Genomic DNA, 18,112 nt, shown 5'->3' with positions numbered 1-18,112 from the left:
CAGAGAGGAATATGAATGTTCCCTCTTCTTAAAAGAAACCCTAACTAGGAGGATGAAAGGAGTGAATTAACATTCACTCCAACCCCCTCATCCAGCCAGCTTCCATCAGCTAGCCAAGAGCAGAACCGGATCTGAGCGGGGAATCAGACCACAAAATGTCAGGTGTGGAAGGGTCTACAGAGGTCACCGGGTTTTAGCCCTTGCTTTGACGGAAGTGGGAGACAAAAGTAGCTTGCCGAAGGTCATTCATCTGGCACAGTGGCCAGGGGTACAAGGCTTTGGGTTCAGTCAGAGCAGGTTTTGAGGTTTTGAATCCCAGCCCTACCATTTACTCTTGGTGTGACTTTTGGCAGATTGCCAGCCTCTGAGCTCCAGTTTCTTCCTCTGTAAAATGAGGTTAATACTACCTGCCTCAGAAGGTTGCGATAAAGTCAAAATGAGATAATTGAATATGAAATGTTTAATTCAGTGCAGGCACGGTGCATGTAGTTGGTTAGCGCACAGTAGCTCTTAGTACTATATTATCATCATCATCAAGGGACAGAACTGGTAGTAGAAGCCAGATCTTAGGCATCCCAGTCCACGGTTTACCATTTGAATTGTATTTCCGTTTCAAAGGGATTTCATGTATGCTTTCCATTTTGATACAGACAAGCGGGAATCCATCCCATTTTACAAAAGAGAGAAGTGGAGGAGGTGAAAAGACTGGCCCCAAATCACACCACCTTTCAGAGGCAGAGCTCAGCCCTCCTGCCATACTGGATCAGGGTTTTATGCACCATATCATCACCCTCCCTGCCTCAGTACGAATCTGGCCTTTTAGGGCACCCTGTTTCTCCTTCCCCCATAGAGACATCGTTCTTGTTCAGATGGTTTTTGGGGGGTGGGGCAGGGGGATGAGTCTTTTATTAATTCAACAGTTGTTGAGTTCTTTCTATATGCCCAGCACTGTTTTAGGTGCTAGGGATACAGCGGTCTCTCCACAGTCGGGGTGCAGAGACAGTGTGGGAGTGAATAAAATAATTTCGGAATGATATGTTCTATGGGTGAATTAAAACTCCTCTTGAACCAGGAGGCCTTTTCCCTACCTATCAAGTCTTCCTTCAGGAAAAGGCTCTGATAGTTTTACTCTTGCCAGTGAGTTCAGTATCCAGAGACTCAGAGCTTTCCACCTGCACCACAGTTTACCCAGTTTACTGCCTGATTGTCTGCAGCTGCACTTTTCATGTGGAAATGAACAACTGCAGTGATCCTCACCATCTGAGCTTATTGCCTGCCCAAAGGTTGGCCGGAAACATTAGCTTTCCTTCACCTTCCACTGCAGCAGGAGAGCTGCTCTTACCTGTCAATACGTCCCCTATCACAACACCCAGGTGCCAGACTCTCTGCTTGACTCTCAGACAGATGACTATCTGCTTTTCCTTCCCTCCCTCCTTTTGCATTCCTGTGGAAAACAGTCCTGGGGAGGATGATTTTCTTTCCTCTCTAGGGCTTCAGGAATTACTGGAAGAGAATTACTGTTGGCACAAGTCAACAGAGCCTCGTACATCACTGTGTTTATAGGGGCACCATTGACCTACCCTCTCCCAATGGCTTAGTGTATGGATATCCTAACCTTAAAAGGAAGCTAGAGAATGATTGTTTGCTTAATAAAAAGATTCTTAACCTAACCAAAAGATTCACCTCAGACCTCTTACAGCCAGATTTCTTGCTTCAGGTCGTTCCCAAAGTCCTTGACAAAGTTTAACTGGTTTGTAGCAAAATGAGGAAAATTCAAGGCATTGAAGTGAGTTTTTCATAAAATGTAGTTCAATACGTTAAATTTAAAGGATGTATGTAATTTAAAACAATGTTTTTCAAACTGTAGGGAGTAACCTGTGAGTTGAGACCAACTTTTTTTTAAAGAAATAGACTAATTGGAAGTACTGGTTTATCACATATAGTAGTGGTAAATATTATTTTGTTAAACTTCTGTTCCAGTTTTGTGTGTGTTGGGACATGACGTAAAGTTTACTTATACTTTGACTTACAGTCAAAAAAAGCTTCACTGCTTTTAATGGCTCTTATTCTGATATTTTGTCTTTTGCATTTTGGGGGTATTAAATGATTTTTTAAAATTATATATATATTTAAGAGATTTTTAAAGTTTCTACTTAGAAAATAAAACATCAACAACCTTATGTCATTCTCCACCATCCACCTTTTTTTTTTTCTTACTGGTCCCTGTAATCCAGAAGTTTAGAAATCTTTGCTATAGTGGATTTAAACATGAATCACCTTTTTGGCAGTGTAAATTCATAAAGTGGTTTTGGAAAACAACTTGTCATGTACAAAGAGCCATATAAATTGTCATAAGGTTTGATGCATTCATTCCCGTTATAAAAATCTGTCAGAGAAGATCCTAAATATGAAAAAAATTTATGAGTATTACAGCTTCATGTATATAGTAAAGAAAAATTAAAAACATATGTTCAACAATAGGGAATTGGTTAAGTAAGCCAATAGATATCTGTCCACTTAGCTGTTTATTTATTTATTTATTTATTTTTAATAAATTTTTTTTTTTTTTTGGTTGTGCTGTGCAGTTTGTAGGATCTCATTTCCCCCACCAGGGACTGAACCCAGGCCGTGGCAGTGAAAGCCCAGAATCCTAACACTAGGCCATCAGAGAACTCTTCTCTTAGCTGTTTAAAGTGACAGTTATAATAATATGAGACAGGGACTTCCCTGGTGGTCCAGTGGCTAAGACTCCATACTCCCAATGCAGGGGTCCCTGGTCAGGGAACTAGATCCCACATGCATGCCACAACTAAAGATTCTGCATGCCGCAACTAATGATCCAGGAAACTGCAACAAAGATCCTGCATGTGGCAACGAAGATCCTGCGTGCCACAGCTAAGACCCAGCGCAGCCTAAATAAATAAATATTCATTTTTTAAAAAGTGAACCTTTATCTTTAAAAAAATAATAGTATGAGAAAAATTCCTTTATAATATAATATTAAAATCATAAGTAGAGTAAGTAAAATTCTTGGAGTAACCATCCACATAGTGCTACCAGGTGCTGGATTGTGTGCTAAGTGCTTTTCCTCTATTATCTCATTTAGTCCTTACAATGACCCTATGAATTATCTCATTTTACAGATGAGAAAACTGAGTACGTCATTTTTCAACAATTCCCTGATACCAATTCAGTTCTGACACTACCCGTAGTTAGCACAGACCCCACAAGTTAAGGGCTCAGTCCTACAAGACTGCCCCCACTTCAGATGTCAGCCACAGTGGAATCCCCAGACTACCTGCACTTCTGCCTGGCCAACTATAGATTCAGGGGTTACCATGACTGTCCCCCTCAGGTTCGATAGATTGCTAGAACAACTCGCAGAGCCAAGAAAAGTGCTATATTTATGACTACAATTTTATTATAAAGAATACAACTCAGGAACAAAATGAAGAGAGGCATAGGACAAGGTATGGAGGTGGAGTGGTGCAGAATTTCCATGCCCTCTCTGTGGCATTACCCTCCTAGCACATTGGTGTGCCCAAATCACATTGTTTCAGAGTTTTTTTGTTTGTGTTTTTTTGCGGTACGCGGGCCTCTCACTGCTGTGGCCTCTCCTGTTGCGGAGCACAGGCTGTGGACATGCAGGCTCAGCGGCCATGGCTCACGGGCCCAGCCGCTCCGCGGCATGTGGGATCTTTCCGGACCAGGGCATGAACCCGTATGCCCTGCATCGGCAGGCAAACTCTCAACCACTGCACCACCAGGGAAGCCCCAGAGTTTTTATATGGAGTTTCATTACCTAGTCATGGTTGGTCAAACCACTGGCCACTTGATTGAACTCAGTCTTCAGCCTCCTCCCCTCCCTGGAGCTCCTTTTTTGAAATTCTCACTCTAAGTCACCTCATTAGCATAACCTCAAGTATGGTTGACAGGAGCTCCTTATGAATAACAGGCACTCCTACTACTCAGGAAATTCCAAAGGTTTTAGGAGCTCTGTGCCAGGAAGGTGGGTGATGGGGCAAAGACCAAATACATTTTTTATACTACATTGAGGCACAAAGAGGTTAAGTAACTTGTTCAAGATCACACAGTATGTGACAAGACCTGGGATTCAAATTTTTTTAAATTCATATTTATTAATATATTGGTAGGAAAAATCTATCCCAAAATGCTTAAAGAGGTTCGGGTGTAGGATTATATTAAAAATACTTTTAAAAGGGTATTATAAATTTTTACATACAACATCATAGGAAATCTAGCCTTTAGTACAATTTGAAGTAGAAATGCTACCTTATTTGACAGTCCTAAAATTGTGGAATATTGGAACTAAGGACGTCTTTTTATATATGAGGAACTATGATCCACAGAATGAAATCATACAAAATCATACAATGGGTTAATGACAGAGCTGAAGTCAGAATCCAGTTTACTTCTTTTGTTTTCATCCGTCTTGTTTTTCTAGAGATCAGCTAGATGTTCTTCAGGTCTGTGTTTATGTAGATCAGATATGGGCACAGATTGTAGCTTTCATATCTGTTCATGATCCTGGTCCTTTGCCCAGAGTTTCTGATTCTATATAGGAATCTTCAGCCCAGCCCCACACTGAGCCTCTAATTTTGGCTTGGAGGAGGGTACTTCTTGGATGAAAGGCCCAGATGGAACCCTCCTAGTTGCCTTCTTCCTCTAACTTTGGCCTCCAAGAGAGGTGGAAAATGAAATGAGGGTGTGATCTCCTTTTGTCAGCCTTTTTCCCAAGTTACCATGAAGATTTCTCCATTACAGGGCTCTGTGGACTGCCCTACCCTGGAATTTGAGTATGGAGACACAGATGGGCACGCAGCAGAGTTGTCAGGTATGAGATAGATGGGTCTGTAAAGAGTGGAAGGTTGGCCAGGAGGAGAGGGAAGATACCTGTGCTCTCCCCTGGCAGCTTGTCTGTTCTCAGCAAGTGGCTATAGAGCACAGACTGTTCTCCACATTCCCACTTCTCTACACCTTCCAGTGGTCAGTATCTCTTTGTTTGCTTTCACATTTCTTTCTGTGAATGCTTCCTTGGCTATGTATGGCATTCTCCATTCTTTCATTCTATCCCTGTTTTCTGCTCACCCTTCTTTAATTCTCTTTTGGTGCACTCTCAAATCTGTTTTCTCTCCACCTTCTCCCCATTTCTCCTTTCTTTCTCTTCCCATAGTCACCCATATCTTTTGGGTGCCCCTTTCTGCCACCCACTCCATTGCTTTCCCATTCCATCTCTCTCTCCTTTTCTTTTCTACCTCCATCTCACCCCCTTCCCCTAATACTTGCCCCTTATTAAAGTCTCAGCAATGTCTGAAGAAAAACTGTGTAGACAACTGGCCAGCTGAGCAAAGCTGAACATGTCATCTATATCCATCACCGTGGAGCTCTGCTTGGATGTTTCTGAGCTGGGGTTGAGTGATCCCATTCTTCTTTCAGTGCTGGACTGCTTCTCTCTGGATTTTTAGCTTGGCTGAACGTGATCTCCTTGCATTAAGGGCCTCCATGTTACATGTGCTACAAATGCCAATTATTAATAAATGAGCTTTGGGTGGAAATTATGTGAAAGGTAAATATTCTGTCACATGAAAGTGACACTTTAAGACAGGCTTTTTCAGAGAAAAGAGACAAACGCTTTTAAAGAAGTTCTTGTGAATAAACATAAGGAATAAATTTTGTGATGAGTGACAGAAATAGAGAGCTAAGTTTAATAACTAACCAAGGGTTAGAATCCAAAATATGAATACACACACACATAGAGAGAGAAAGAAATGAACATCCCAATAGAGACTATAGATGAATGGTCAAAGAATATGAATAGGAATTCACAGAAGAGAAAACCATGTGGTCAGTAAATATATGAAAAGATATTCAATTACGTTAGGAAATGGGGAAAAACAAATTAAAATGGTGAGATATTATTCAACAATCATCAGATGCAAAATTTAAAAGCCTGGGGTTGGTGAGGGTACAGAGAAATGAGTACTTTTTATACATGGCTTGGCATGAGGGAACAGAGTACAGAATTGGAAAGCAGTTTAGTTATATCTAGCAAAGTCGAATTCACACATATTATGACCCAACGATTCTAGATGTACAGTTTAAAGAAATTCTTGGGCCCAAGAAAACACTTACAAAGATGTTTATTGTCGCCACTGTGAAAAATTGAAAACAACTTAGTAGGGGAATGGAGAAACTGCAGTATATCAATATATTAGGCTACTATATAGTCATTAAAATAATTGATCTATATCAATATGCTTCAATGTCAATAAATATTAAAAACATATTAAAGGGGAGAAGAAACGGTGACAAAATAATTTTTACAGGCATCAAAAAAACTGCTTAAACACACAAGTCTAAAAGATGTTTCTAGGAAGTCTAGTTGCACACTTGATTGAGAACCGTGTCAGTTAAGTGAATGGATGTGTTCATCACACTGGTTTTCATGTAAGCTATTGAAAGACATAATAAAAAATGCTTCTAAGAAAAAATAATTTATACAATATGATACTGCTTGGATAAAAACTTGAAAAATAGAACAATATCATGTGTTGTTTACAGGCACATAGATATGTACTAAAAGTATAAAAATAGGCATGTGAAGCATACATACCAGTTTCATCATAGTGATTATCTCTAGAGAGGAAAATAAGACTGGGAAGGAAGAAGGGACTTTAGCTGTCTGAAGCAAATATGACAAATGTTAACATTTGTTTAATCTGAGTAGAAGATAAACGCAGTGTCTTTTATGTACTCTGTATTTACCTGTAGTATATGAAAGTTCATGATCTAAACTTTAAAAATAAGACAAAAGCAAAGTTCAGTACCTAAGAGCCTTGCTCCCTGTTTTAACTGGGTTTGTGCCCTACTCTTAAAATATATATATCTACACTACTCACTAATGACTGAAGAATTTAACAAACAGAACTGGGATTTGTTTCTGGTCACTCCAGGATTCTGGAACTCAGGACTCAAAAGCCCTGGCTCCCAGACAAGGTATTTCTTGACCATTAGACAGCTGGCTGGAATATAAGTGAATTTCTCTTGCTTTGTGAATTATCTGTGACCTAGTTAAATTTCCAGCAAGGGTCTTAGTTAGGGAGCAGAGTTTTGAGGAAGCACCTATTGGCTTAATGACTTCACTTCTTCGTTCTCTGTAAGGTGAGCGTACTTGTATAATGTTCTGGGGTGTGTGTGTGTGTGTGTGTGTGTGTGTGTGTGTGTGTGTGTGTGTGTGTGTAGGAAAGGGCATTTTTATTTCTCATAAGCTGTCTGCATTTTGTATTGAGAGGCTGCTGTCAGCAAACTTAGATTTTCCTGGGCACAGGCCGCCCTTTGGCAATCAAAGCTGCTTCTATATGGTTTGATTCTGCCTCTGCCCGGGTGGCCGTGGGCAGGAATGTAAACTTCTGTACCCTTCGAGGAAACTCAGCAGGGAGAGAATGAACTGGCTCCTTGAATAGCACAAGGATCTTGCCTCTAAACTTCAGGAGTTGTGTTGCCCCCTTTTTCCCTAGAGACAGGATTAGTCCCAGTCTGGGTTGACAAGCAGAAGGGGTTGCAGCCCTAAGAACCAGCAGTGATGACATTCAGCCCTCTCTGTTCCAGCCCTCCTCCTGGCCCTCACCAAATGTTGGAGCCTGCCTTCTCTGCTGTAGCAGCCAGCTGGCAGGAGGAGGACAGGTTTGATGGTTTAATCACCCAGGGACACAAGTGGCTATTTTTAACTGCTCTGAAAAGGAGGAAGCTGACTCTGGATTGAATTGGACACAGGAATGTGTTGGAAGCTTTAGCTCTTTCATACCACCTTCTCCACCCCAGGCCCCTTCTATAAGGATCTGCTGAATGTTTGTGATTCTGTCCTATCTTTCCTGCCACAGAATTGTATAGCTACACTGAACACCCGGAATTCACCACTAACAGGAGGTGCTTTGAAGAAGACTTCAAGACCCAAGGTGATCCCAGATCCTTATTCATAGAGATCTGCTTTTTCTCTCCATGATATTCAAGGCTGATCTAGAAAAAGCCTAAAATAAAGTATGACCCTTCTTCATCCTCTCCATAGCCATATAACTTCTCTATTCCTTTTTGCATATGGGACACAGAGTTTTCTATATCTCAAGTGCAGAGGTCACGGAGTGGAAGCAAGAGAAGCCTGAACTGGGTCCCTTTCCCTGATGTCAAGGGCCCAGAGAACAGAGGAATGGGGAGGTGGGGCTGGACTGGTTCCCTGCTGCCTGGTAACCCTGTGCCCAGCCTAGTCTTCGACCTTAGTTTTCAATCCCTGTCTCCAATTCTGCCTCACTCCTCATAGCATCTGGTAATAATTTCATGTGCCCACCCTGTGATCCACTCAGACCTCCATTTCCTTACTTGGTCAGTGGCAATTCAGTGTTCAACTCAGCAAACGTGTGGTGAGTACCCATTTTGTGCCAGAGATGCAGGAGGCAGGGGTGAAGGTGAATTTACAGTATCTTTAAAGAAATTATAGTCAGATAGCAGAGGGGAGATGTGTACGTCACAAAACTAGCTGAGGCCAAGAGGAAAATGGGAAGTGTCATTAGAGAAGTAAAACGTATCATGGGGGACAGAGCTTCTGGCTGGAGCATTAGTGGGAAAGAGGTGATTTTGTATTGAACCTATAAGGATGAATAGGAATTGGATACATAGGGAGATAGAGGGAACTCCTTGAGGAAAGGCAGAGAGATAGAACTGTATAGGCTGGGGAGGGGGAAGCAGAAATGGAGGGGATGTGGAGGAAGATGAGGCTCTGGAGTGGGCCAGAACATTTGGGTTTTTTACTTTTCCCATCCCTTATTCTTTCTCAGCTAAACAAGGAAAGCTTTCGAAGAGAAGAATTTATTGGGGGGCTGAGATCAGAAGTACATATGCTATCATCAGGAGCCTTTCCAGGAAGGGGAGGCAACAGCTGACACTAGATCTGTATGGCCTTCTGTTCCCAGTGCAGGGTAAGGAGTGGCTGGAGTTGGAGGAAGATGCCCAGAAGGCCTATGTGATGGGACTTCTGGACCGGCTGGAGGTGGTCAGTAGGGAACGGCGACTGAAGGTGGCCCGAGCTGTTCTCTACCTGGCCCAAGGTGAGTGGCCAGCTTTGCCAACTTGAGAGGGGTGGACACTAGAGAGAGAGAGACGGTGTTAGCAGGACTAGGATGAGGCAGGCCACGCTGGGAAGGTTCCTGCCTCTTGAGGACAGATCTTGTCATGTGCTAGAAGTAACCTTGTGCTTATGCGAAAGATGAGGAGATGATGGTAGGTACTGTTCTGGATCCCTTGGAATTGGCCTTTCTCTTTCCAGACATGCCAGGATTTCTTATAGGGTTCTTTTTTTCCTTAGCCTGGGCTGTAATCCTATGTGGAGACTAGCAAGAGGGTCACTGTGGCCAGAGCTGACAGTGTACCACCAGCTGAGCATGGAGGTTTCTTTTACCAGCTGTGGCCTGGTTCTGACACTGAGAGGAGGCAGGGAGGGTGCCACCAATTTACACGTGGACCCGCTGCATTGTTTCTCATTGGCATTTAGAAGGTCCAAGCCAACATAGCAGGAGGAGTGGATGCTGTGAGTAATTTGGAGAATCAGAACTCAATGAGATTAACTGAGGAAAGCTTCCCAGAAGAGACCTATTAGCCAGGTGTTGGAAAGAAAAATGAGCCTAGCTGGAGTAGTAAAAGAAAGCCCTGAGGTCAGAAATAAGAGGACTGTTGGCAGAACCAACTAGATGGGAGCTAAAAAAACTGTAAAAGAAAAATCATAAATGGAGAGGAAAGAGAGTGGACATCTGGTGAAGGGACGACTGCAGTAACCAAGGCAGTGCCCAAGCCTATCTCTTGGGTCTGGCACTCTGGCCAAGTTCCAGCTGCCAGTACCTTCATCTTTTTGCCTGAGGGCTTTCTGTGCAGCCCACATAGGGCAGCCAGGAAGTGCTAGGGAATTAATGTTCTCCCCTAGTCCAGCAGCATTCCTCAGTGACTGCCAGAGGCTAGTGGATGAGCAGCTTGACCACCTCACCCCTCTTGGGTGGGATGATTCTGAGTTGTTTGTTTTATGTTTTCCAGAGCTTCTCCCCACTTGGGATTGAGCTCTTGGCTGCCTTCTCTTCCCTATCTCACTTCTCCACTTCTCTACCGATGGTTCCTGGGGTCAACTCCCAAATAAACTACTTGCACTTGAATCCTTATCTCTGGATCTGCTTCTCAGGGAACTCAAACTTAAGACAAACCAGTGATGAGCACATTGGACCTAACCCTGGAGACTGCTTCTCCTCTCCCCTGCCTCATTCCAGGAAGTTCTGGGGGGCACTTGTCCTTTGTTAACCTACTTGTTGGACAGAGTGTTGGGAGATAGTCTTCAGATCATGGGGCAGGGTGGAAAGAACTGGAATAACCCCCTCCTCCTCAACCCCTGCGGCACTGTCTGGTCCTTTAGGCACTTTTGGGGAATGTGATTCAGAAGTCGATGTACTCCACTGGTCCAGGTACAACTGCTTCCTGCTCTATCAGATGGGGACCTTCTCGGCCTTCCTGGAGCTACTCCACATGGAAATCGAGTGAGAAGCCTTAGGGGAGGGCTGGCGACCCCGTTCCTTGAAGGGTGCCTCATCTCCTATGCTGGTTCCCTCACTGTAGAGCCCTCTGTGAAAGCTGGGTCTATTCACACCTCCTCCAAAGCTCACTGACAGTCCCCCTCCATCCAGCCATGGTCTCTGATAGTCTGTCCTGCTCCCTAAGGTTGGGCTCATCAGCAGGCTCTGCCCCACTTACAGCTTCAATCCTGGGCCTCAGGGGCCGATCCTGTATTGCTTTTGTATCCAAATACCTTCTTAGCCTAACTGTGGACTCCATGAAGGAAGCTGTTCTACCTGAGAACATGACCCAAGATGGATGGGACCAATTCCTGTTGCTGTGCCCAGTTCTTTCCCTCATGGTTACAGCTCTAGAGGTGGCCTTATCTGCTGCTACCACTATAGTGACCCCTCATATTGTCTCATGCCTATCACCCAGGAGTTTTAGTGGGACAAATTCTGTTTATTATTCACCAAGTGTTGCTTAGCATCTGTTTTGTGTCCAGCACAGTACTAGAAACAGTGGAGATTTTAAGAGGAGCAAATATCATAGACCCTGCCCTTGCCTGTCTTCACCACAGATAAGGGTTTGTCTAGGTGGCAGGAGAATTCTATGGGCTTCTCTACCTTAGACCAATTTCTTTAGCTACATAGCCAGGGAATGGCAGGTACTCATGTTTGTGCATATGATAAGTGTGCAACACGGAGTAAAGAGGCCTTACGGGTTCCTGTTTCCTCCCTCATCCCTGTGGCAGCAACAGCCAGGCCTGTAGCAGTGCTCTTCGGAAACCAGCCATCTCCATTGCTGATAGCACAGAGCTCCGGTGAGTGGGCCTGCCCATGGGATTGGAGCAGGGGATCGTTAGCAATGGGTTACCTTTGCCCAAATTTCAGACGCACCCAGGACACTAGAAGTTGCTAATTCCACTGGGTTGGGCCACCACAGAGACCATCCCTGAGGTCTCAGACTTTAGGTTGGAAACTGCCTTGGGAACCTCTTGTGACCCTTCTGTAACCTCAGGGTGCTGCTGAGTGTCATGTACCTAATGGTGGAAAATATCCGCCTGGAGCGAGAGACAGACTCCTACGGGTGGAGGACAGCCCGGGAGACCTTCCGCACTGAACTGAGTAAGAAGTGGCACTCGAGGTGCTTGTGGCAGAGGGGAGGCATAGCATCTGCCTAGGAGAGACAGACAGTTCTTCTTCTTCTTCGTCGTCTTTTTTTTTTTTTTTTTAGAGCTAACATCCCTTCTTTTAGGACAGAGATACTTTGTGGTGGGCTTGAGGGTCTGGCTTGATTGCCCCTGTGTCTATGAGCTAGGCCCAGTCATATGTCTTCTCTATATCTTGGTTTTGGTTTCCTTGGTTATAAATGGGAATAGTCATCCCGCTCCCATTCGATCACAAATCCCACATGAAAAAAATGAGTTGACTTACCTTGAAAATATGAGTTGGTATTGTCATCAGTCAGGGATAAGATATGAAGGCCTTTGGGATTTTAAAATATATACTATATTTGTTGATGTGGGAAAGTGAGTTGTGATCTACAAAATGCATTGAGTTCCTCAGCCAGGAAGCATCTTTATTACCATTGATTATCTTTATTACTGTTACTTCTAGTTTGATATCTACCCCCAAGCTTTGGGAACTATGCCATTTTAACTCCATGACCTCCCTTATCCTGCCCTCGGGGGGTTCACTCTGGGAGCTCTCTAAGCCTCCTTCTAAGGACCAAGTACTCAGATTCTTTGCGGGAAGGTGAGTGCCTTCCTCAGCGTCCAGAAACAGGGTTACAGGGACTGGGTCTCAGCTGCTTCATCCTCACTTTCTCACTTGCCTCTCTCCACAACCCCCAGGCTTCTCCATGCATAATGAGGAGCCTTTTGCCCTTCTGCTTTTCTCTATGGTCACCAAGTTCTGCAGCGGCCTGGCTCCCCACTTCCCCATAAAGAAGGTCCTGCTTCTGCTCTGGAAAGTAGTCATGGTGAGTGGCTGATTCACCCCTCTCCCATCTCATCAGATCAGCAGTGCCCTCTGCCACCTCAGTTTCTTCTAGTCTGATTCCAGGGGGCTGGAGCTAGGCAGAAGAATAGGGAAGCTGTTAGCCAGTGGAGGGACAATAAGGCTGTCCTAGAGAAATCAGATGTTCTGTTTCAGAGTAGGTTACCTATTTCTGTTGGACTGATGGGAGATGCCACTTTTTGAGTTGGGGTGTCATTGCACCTTCCCCTGATAGAGCTAACGTTTCATGGAAAGAACCCTGGCTGAGAGTTGGGAGATCTGTCCTCTGCTGATACTGAGAAACCTCAGGCAATTCTCTGTGTCTCAGTTTCTCTAGCTGTAAAATGTGGGGTTTAGTGCCTGCTCTCCATCCAGATAAATAGAGGATTTGCTTTTAAAAAATGAAGTCCTCATAAGTGTATGGTTGCAGTTTTGTTACTAATTATTCAACCCTATCCTTCCTCTGACTGGCTGAACTACATACCCTCCAGGGCAGGCCTTGAGTGATTCTGGGGGGTTATAGTATCTAGATCTGCTCCTTAAAAGGGGGTACATTTTCCTGTTTTTTTCAGTGGAGGCCCCCAGTGGTCCTTTTCCTTATTTCTGGTGATGTTTCCAGCCCTGGGTCGGTAAATAATGCTTTATCCTGACCCCTGAGCTCTGAGGGTTAGTAACCACCTCTGAGACTGGGGATGGTGACCACATTTTTTGCCTCCTCCTGTTTTATTACTTCCTAATTAAGGAGGGGGTCTGAGGGGACTGGAGGTTGTGGCTCTTCCTCTCCATCCATGCTTCCCTGACCTTGCTCCCTCTGACTTCCCTCCCTTCCTCTCTTCTGTGCCCCTTTCCCGTTTAACCCTTAGTTTACCCTCGGTGGATTTGAGCAGCTGCAGGCTCTCAAAGTACAGAAGCGGGAAGAATTGGGCCTGCCTCCACTGGCTGAGGACAGTATCCAGGTGGTGAAGAGCATGCGTGCTGCCTCCCCGCCCTCTTACACTCTCGACCTGGGGGAGTCTCAGCTGGCACCACCACCCTCCAAACTGCGAGGCCGCCGTGGTTCTCGAAGGGTATGGACTAAAGCAGACAGTAGTGTTGTGACACTAGCTGGCCAAAAATCAAGATTCTAAGCAGCTCTGGATATGGTAGGAAAGAGCAGTAAATGACCCAGCTCTCCTGCCCCTGACTGGCCCTGAGACCAACCTGAAATCTTGGTGTCTATACTTCAGCCTCTATTCCTGAGCCCTGACAGGGTCCTGGGCTGTCAAGATGTAACATTGTGATATCACATCATAGACCCATGTCTCGCTAAGGATCATTGGCCTAGACCTCAGTGCCTGGAGTTCCCTAGCACCCTGAACAACAATTGGGGTATAATCCTGGGCATAGGTACCTGGTTGAGGCACTTTATCATTGTCTTCGCAGTAAGATTTACTCTGAGCCAGCCATGCTCTTATCTGGCCTTGGAACCAGAGACTTACACTTAACAAGATGACTGGTTAGGGTTCTATAGTCTGCATCCCTAGAAAGGTCACAATGACAAGTTGCGCTGAGAGCTGACCATGCTCCCATGAACTTACCTGCCTGATCTACTTGAGTTCACCGACTACAGGTGACAGGCTCAGACAGTCACACTCAGTAATCTAGTCTACATTATCTGCAATGTGATTTTTTTTAACCTTTATTTTTTTGTTTTATAAAGTAATGCTTACTCATTATAGAAAATTTAGAACAAATATAAAAATGTGAAGAAGGGAGAGAAAAAAGTCACCCACAATCTTAACAACCAGAGGCAATCACTGTTAACTTTTTGGCCTATTTCTGTCCAATCTTTTTTTCTTTCTGTGACAAGATTTAAAATTCCAGACTTGCTTCCCTCTGCCTAGCAGCAAGCTTCTGTCCTCCTCTTCCTCAGTCAGCCAGCTGGTGTATGCTCACAGAAGGCAAACTAATTGAATGTTCACCTAAGTAGAGCATAATTAGGAAGGAAAGTGCTGGCAAAAAAAAAAAGGCATCAGTGCTTTCTGAAAGCTAAGTAACTGTGACTTTGGGATTATCAATGCTCTGTTTCCCAGCCATTGGCGTGGTTGTGTGAGAGCTGCTTGTCCTGGAATTGGGCCTGGTGGGCACAGTAGGGTTGAGATGGGAAGGAAAAGGTCTCACTAGAGATGGGTTCTTACTTCCATGTTTCCTGAAGTCTAGCAGCCTGTGGGTTGGGGTGGTCTTAGACAAGGATGCCCAGGGTGAGATCTCTGCACACCTTCCCTCTCTATTTCCACCTACTCCCCTCCAACCCCCCAGCAACTCCTTACTAAGCAGGACAGCTTGGACATCTACAACGAAAGAGATCTCTTTAAGACTGAGGAACCAGCCACAGAGGAGGAAGAGGAGTCTGCTGGCGATGGAGAGCGTACCTTGGATGGAGAGTTAGACTTGCTAGAGCAGGACCCTCTAGTACCACCTCCACCCTCACAGGCACCCCTCTCTGCTGAGCGGGTGGCCTTTCCCAAGGGCCTACCGTGGACCCCAAAGGTCAGGTAGGTTTGATAACACCAAGCACCCTGAGCTTCGGGGTTTCAGTCACTGGAGGCCCAGGGTGGAGTGGTCTATGTATTCAAGGCTCAATAAGCTGGTCTGGGAGTCGGAACTCCTGGGTTTGAAGTTCCCTGCTGTCTTCCCTTACTGTTCCAGTTCTCCAACTGGAGGAGTAGGAGCCCAGTAAGGGTCCTTCTCTCAAGGTTTGCTTTTCTTCCCTTCTCTGGGATTTGTCTCTCCACCGTCCTCTCAGACAGAAGGACATTGAACACTTCTTGGAGATGAGCAGGAACAAGTTCATCGGATTCACTCTGGGGCAGTAAGTGACTGGATGGTCAGAACTGGCTATAGAGTGGTTTTTAGAGGGCCACGGGAGTGGGTGGCCTAGAGTGAGAGATGTTGCCTGGTCGTGATTATACAACCCAGAGCCATGGGCAGCTCCCAGTGACTGCTTTGGGTTCTTGCCATGGAGTTTTTTCCTTCCAGTTTCCTAGAACTTTTATGTTCTCATCCAGGTGTAGGACCTTGAGCAACAAGTCATTTCCCTCTTGAACATCAATCTCCTTGTCAGTGTTATTAGATGGTCCCTGCAAGCCCTTCTGTAATGGGCCAGAATTCTGTGAAGAAGCGACATGGTTGGAACAGATCTTTCCCCATTCCCCCACCCTCTTGAATCCTCACTCGTCGCTACAAAACCTGAGAAACCATTGTTACTACCGTTTCACTGTCAAAAGTGTTGGGCAACATGCCCTTTTAAGTAGGAACCTGCTCCCAGACAAAGTGAGTCCCCAAAAGACTATACAGAAATCCTGATTTTCAGGGACATTTCCCTGTACCATTATTCTTTTTGTGTCCTGAAGCAACGATGGGGGACCTGGTAGCTTGCAGAGAAAGATCCAGGGTACCAGATGGTGAAAGTGGCATGGTCCACATGACTCCAGGGGGTATTGGTAATTCTCTCTACTTTTGACCCTTATGATCTGGTGTGTCTTGCATTTCACAGGGACACAGATACCTTGGTTGGATTACCCAGGCCCATCCATGAGAGTGTGAAGACCCTCAAGCAGGTGACCAGGGTGGGCTCTCAGTCTTCAGGGATAGGGAGCCATCAAGGCAAGTTGGATGACTAGGGTCCTGGGTCCTGGGTGGTGCTTTTCCACCAGACACGTTCTGAACCTGTTATTCTGTACTTCCTCCGCAGGCATTTTGGCCAAAGAGGTAAAAAATCAGGTCTCTCCGTACCTACTCAGTGTCCTACGTTTAGATAGATGAACAAGTTCTCCTTTCTTCCTCTCATTCCTTTTCCCTCCTCCCACCCTTCTCTCTCTTCCCACTTATTGCTTCCTTCCCTTTCCTTCTCTCTCCTTAGAGGCTCACTAACTTCCACAGGCCCAGGATTGAGTAGCAGTCTGCTCTGTGTCCAAAGTGTGTGTGTGCACGAGTAAGAGTAGTCATTCCTTGCACAGATCTTCCTTCCCTTTCCTTCTCTCTCCTTAGAGGCTCACTAACTTCCACAGGCCCAGGATTGAATAGCAGTCTGCTCTGTATCCAAAGTGTGTGTGTGCACGAGTAAGAGTAGTCATTCCTTGCACAGACCTTGATCCCCACCCCACCCCATCATCATCACTCTGTACACACACAGACACACATACAGGCACATGCAGCAAAACTCTCAGGGCAGTGGTCCAGGGGCAAGGGCCTATTCTTGGCTTCCCCTCGCACGATTTTTTGGTTTTTTTTGAAAGGCTGCGCCATGCGACATGCAGGATCTTAGTTCCCCAACCAGGGATCGAACCCGTGCCCCCTGCGTTGGGAGCACGGAGACTTAACCACTGGACCGCCAGGGAAGTCCCTCCCCTTGCACTTTGGTTGAAGGTAAATGCTAAGGTATTTGCTGCCCTTCAAACATGGAAATATGGAATAAACACTGTATTGAAGCACTTTGCTGCTGTTCATGATGCAAAGGTAAATAAGGCTCCTGCCTTCAAAGGGTGCGTAGTGTATTTGGGCTGACAGACCCATAAACAGGACATTTCCTTGTCATTGGGAAAATGATCACTGGTACACATGTGATCGAGGCCCTCAGCCCCTTGTTGATGTCTTATGTTTCCCAGCACAAGTACATCTCCATCGCAGATGTTCAGATCAAGAATGAGGAAGAGCTAGAGAAGTGCCCCATGTCTTTGGTGAGTCAAGGGGAATCCTGCACAGGAGGAAATCTGTCTGCAGTGCTGTCGCATAACTCGCGTGCATGCTGTTACTGTATGCATGACTCTTACTGTATGCTAGGCAAAGCAAGGTCTCTACTTTCACGATACATTAAAGTTGGAGAAAAATGATAAGTAATTAAGGAAATGAGAAGACTTTCAGAGAATGGTAGATATGGTTAAGAAAATTTAAATAGGGTGACATATCATGTAGTAGACTATTTTAGATTGGGCAATCAGGGTATGTAGACCTCTGAGAAGGTGATAATTACCTAAGATCTGAGGTATAAGAAGGAGCTGGCCATAAGAACATCAGGGGAAAGAGCATTCGAAGCAGAGCGAACAGACTTATTAAGAAGGTAAGAGCAAGCTCAGAATGTTAGAGGTAGTGGATGAAGGCTAGTGTGGCTGGAGCACGGTGGGGAGGGGGAAGGTTGTCTGAGATGGGGTCAGAGAGGTGGCCTGGGGCCACTTTACACAGGACATTTAAGCGAAGATAGGGAGCTTGAAGTTGATTCAAGGGACAAAGGGAAGCCTTTGGAGATTTTAAACCGGGGAGTGACATGATCTGTCTTTTTATAATAAAAACCATTGGCTACTTTGTAAAGGCTGGATGAGGAAAGAGTGGAAGCAGGGAGGTTGGGAAGCTCTTAAAATAGTCAAGGTGAGAGATGATAGTGTTTTAGATGGTGGTAGGAAGTGTGGAGATAGGGAGAAGTGGATGAATTTGGTTTATATTTTGGAGGTACAGCTGACAGGAGTTGCAGTTCA

General features: G+C 45.1%; 1 protein-coding gene across 4 annotated transcripts in view; it reads left to right on the top strand.

Moving 5' to 3' along the window:
* Positions 1-18,112, top strand: part of STRIP2 (striatin interacting protein 2) — a 43,873-nt gene that overhangs the window by 813 nt on the left and 24,948 nt on the right. For 2 of the 4 annotated variants that reach the window (XM_027101953.1, XM_027101956.1), the window contains exons 2-13: positions 4,786-4,855; positions 7,902-7,976; positions 8,985-9,119; positions 10,466-10,586; positions 11,357-11,425; positions 11,623-11,729; positions 12,458-12,585; positions 13,466-13,669; positions 14,901-15,136; positions 15,388-15,453; positions 16,138-16,201; positions 17,249-17,320. In XM_027101953.1, the coding sequence (XP_026957754.1) occupies positions 4,786-4,855; positions 7,902-7,976; positions 8,985-9,119; positions 10,466-10,586; positions 11,357-11,425; positions 11,623-11,729; positions 12,458-12,585; positions 13,466-13,669; positions 14,901-15,136; positions 15,388-15,453; positions 16,138-16,201; positions 17,249-17,320 (1,347 nt within the window). The remainder of the gene's footprint in view (positions 1-4,785; positions 4,856-7,901; positions 7,977-8,984; positions 9,120-10,465; positions 10,587-11,356; positions 11,426-11,622; positions 11,730-12,457; positions 12,586-13,465; positions 13,670-14,900; positions 15,137-15,387; positions 15,454-16,137; positions 16,202-17,248; positions 17,321-18,112) is intronic. The other 2 variants (XM_027101954.1, XM_027101955.1) reach the window with 2 other exon arrangements.

The sequence above is a fragment of the Aethalodelphis obliquidens genome, unplaced genomic scaffold, assembly GCF_003676395.1.
Source record: "Aethalodelphis obliquidens isolate GAN/ISIS:26980383/991018 unplaced genomic scaffold, ASM367639v1 scaffold5, whole genome shotgun sequence".
NCBI classification, from domain to species: domain Eukaryota; kingdom Metazoa; phylum Chordata; class Mammalia; order Artiodactyla; family Delphinidae; genus Aethalodelphis; species Aethalodelphis obliquidens.
This window is presented reverse-complemented; position numbering and strand designations above follow the sequence as displayed.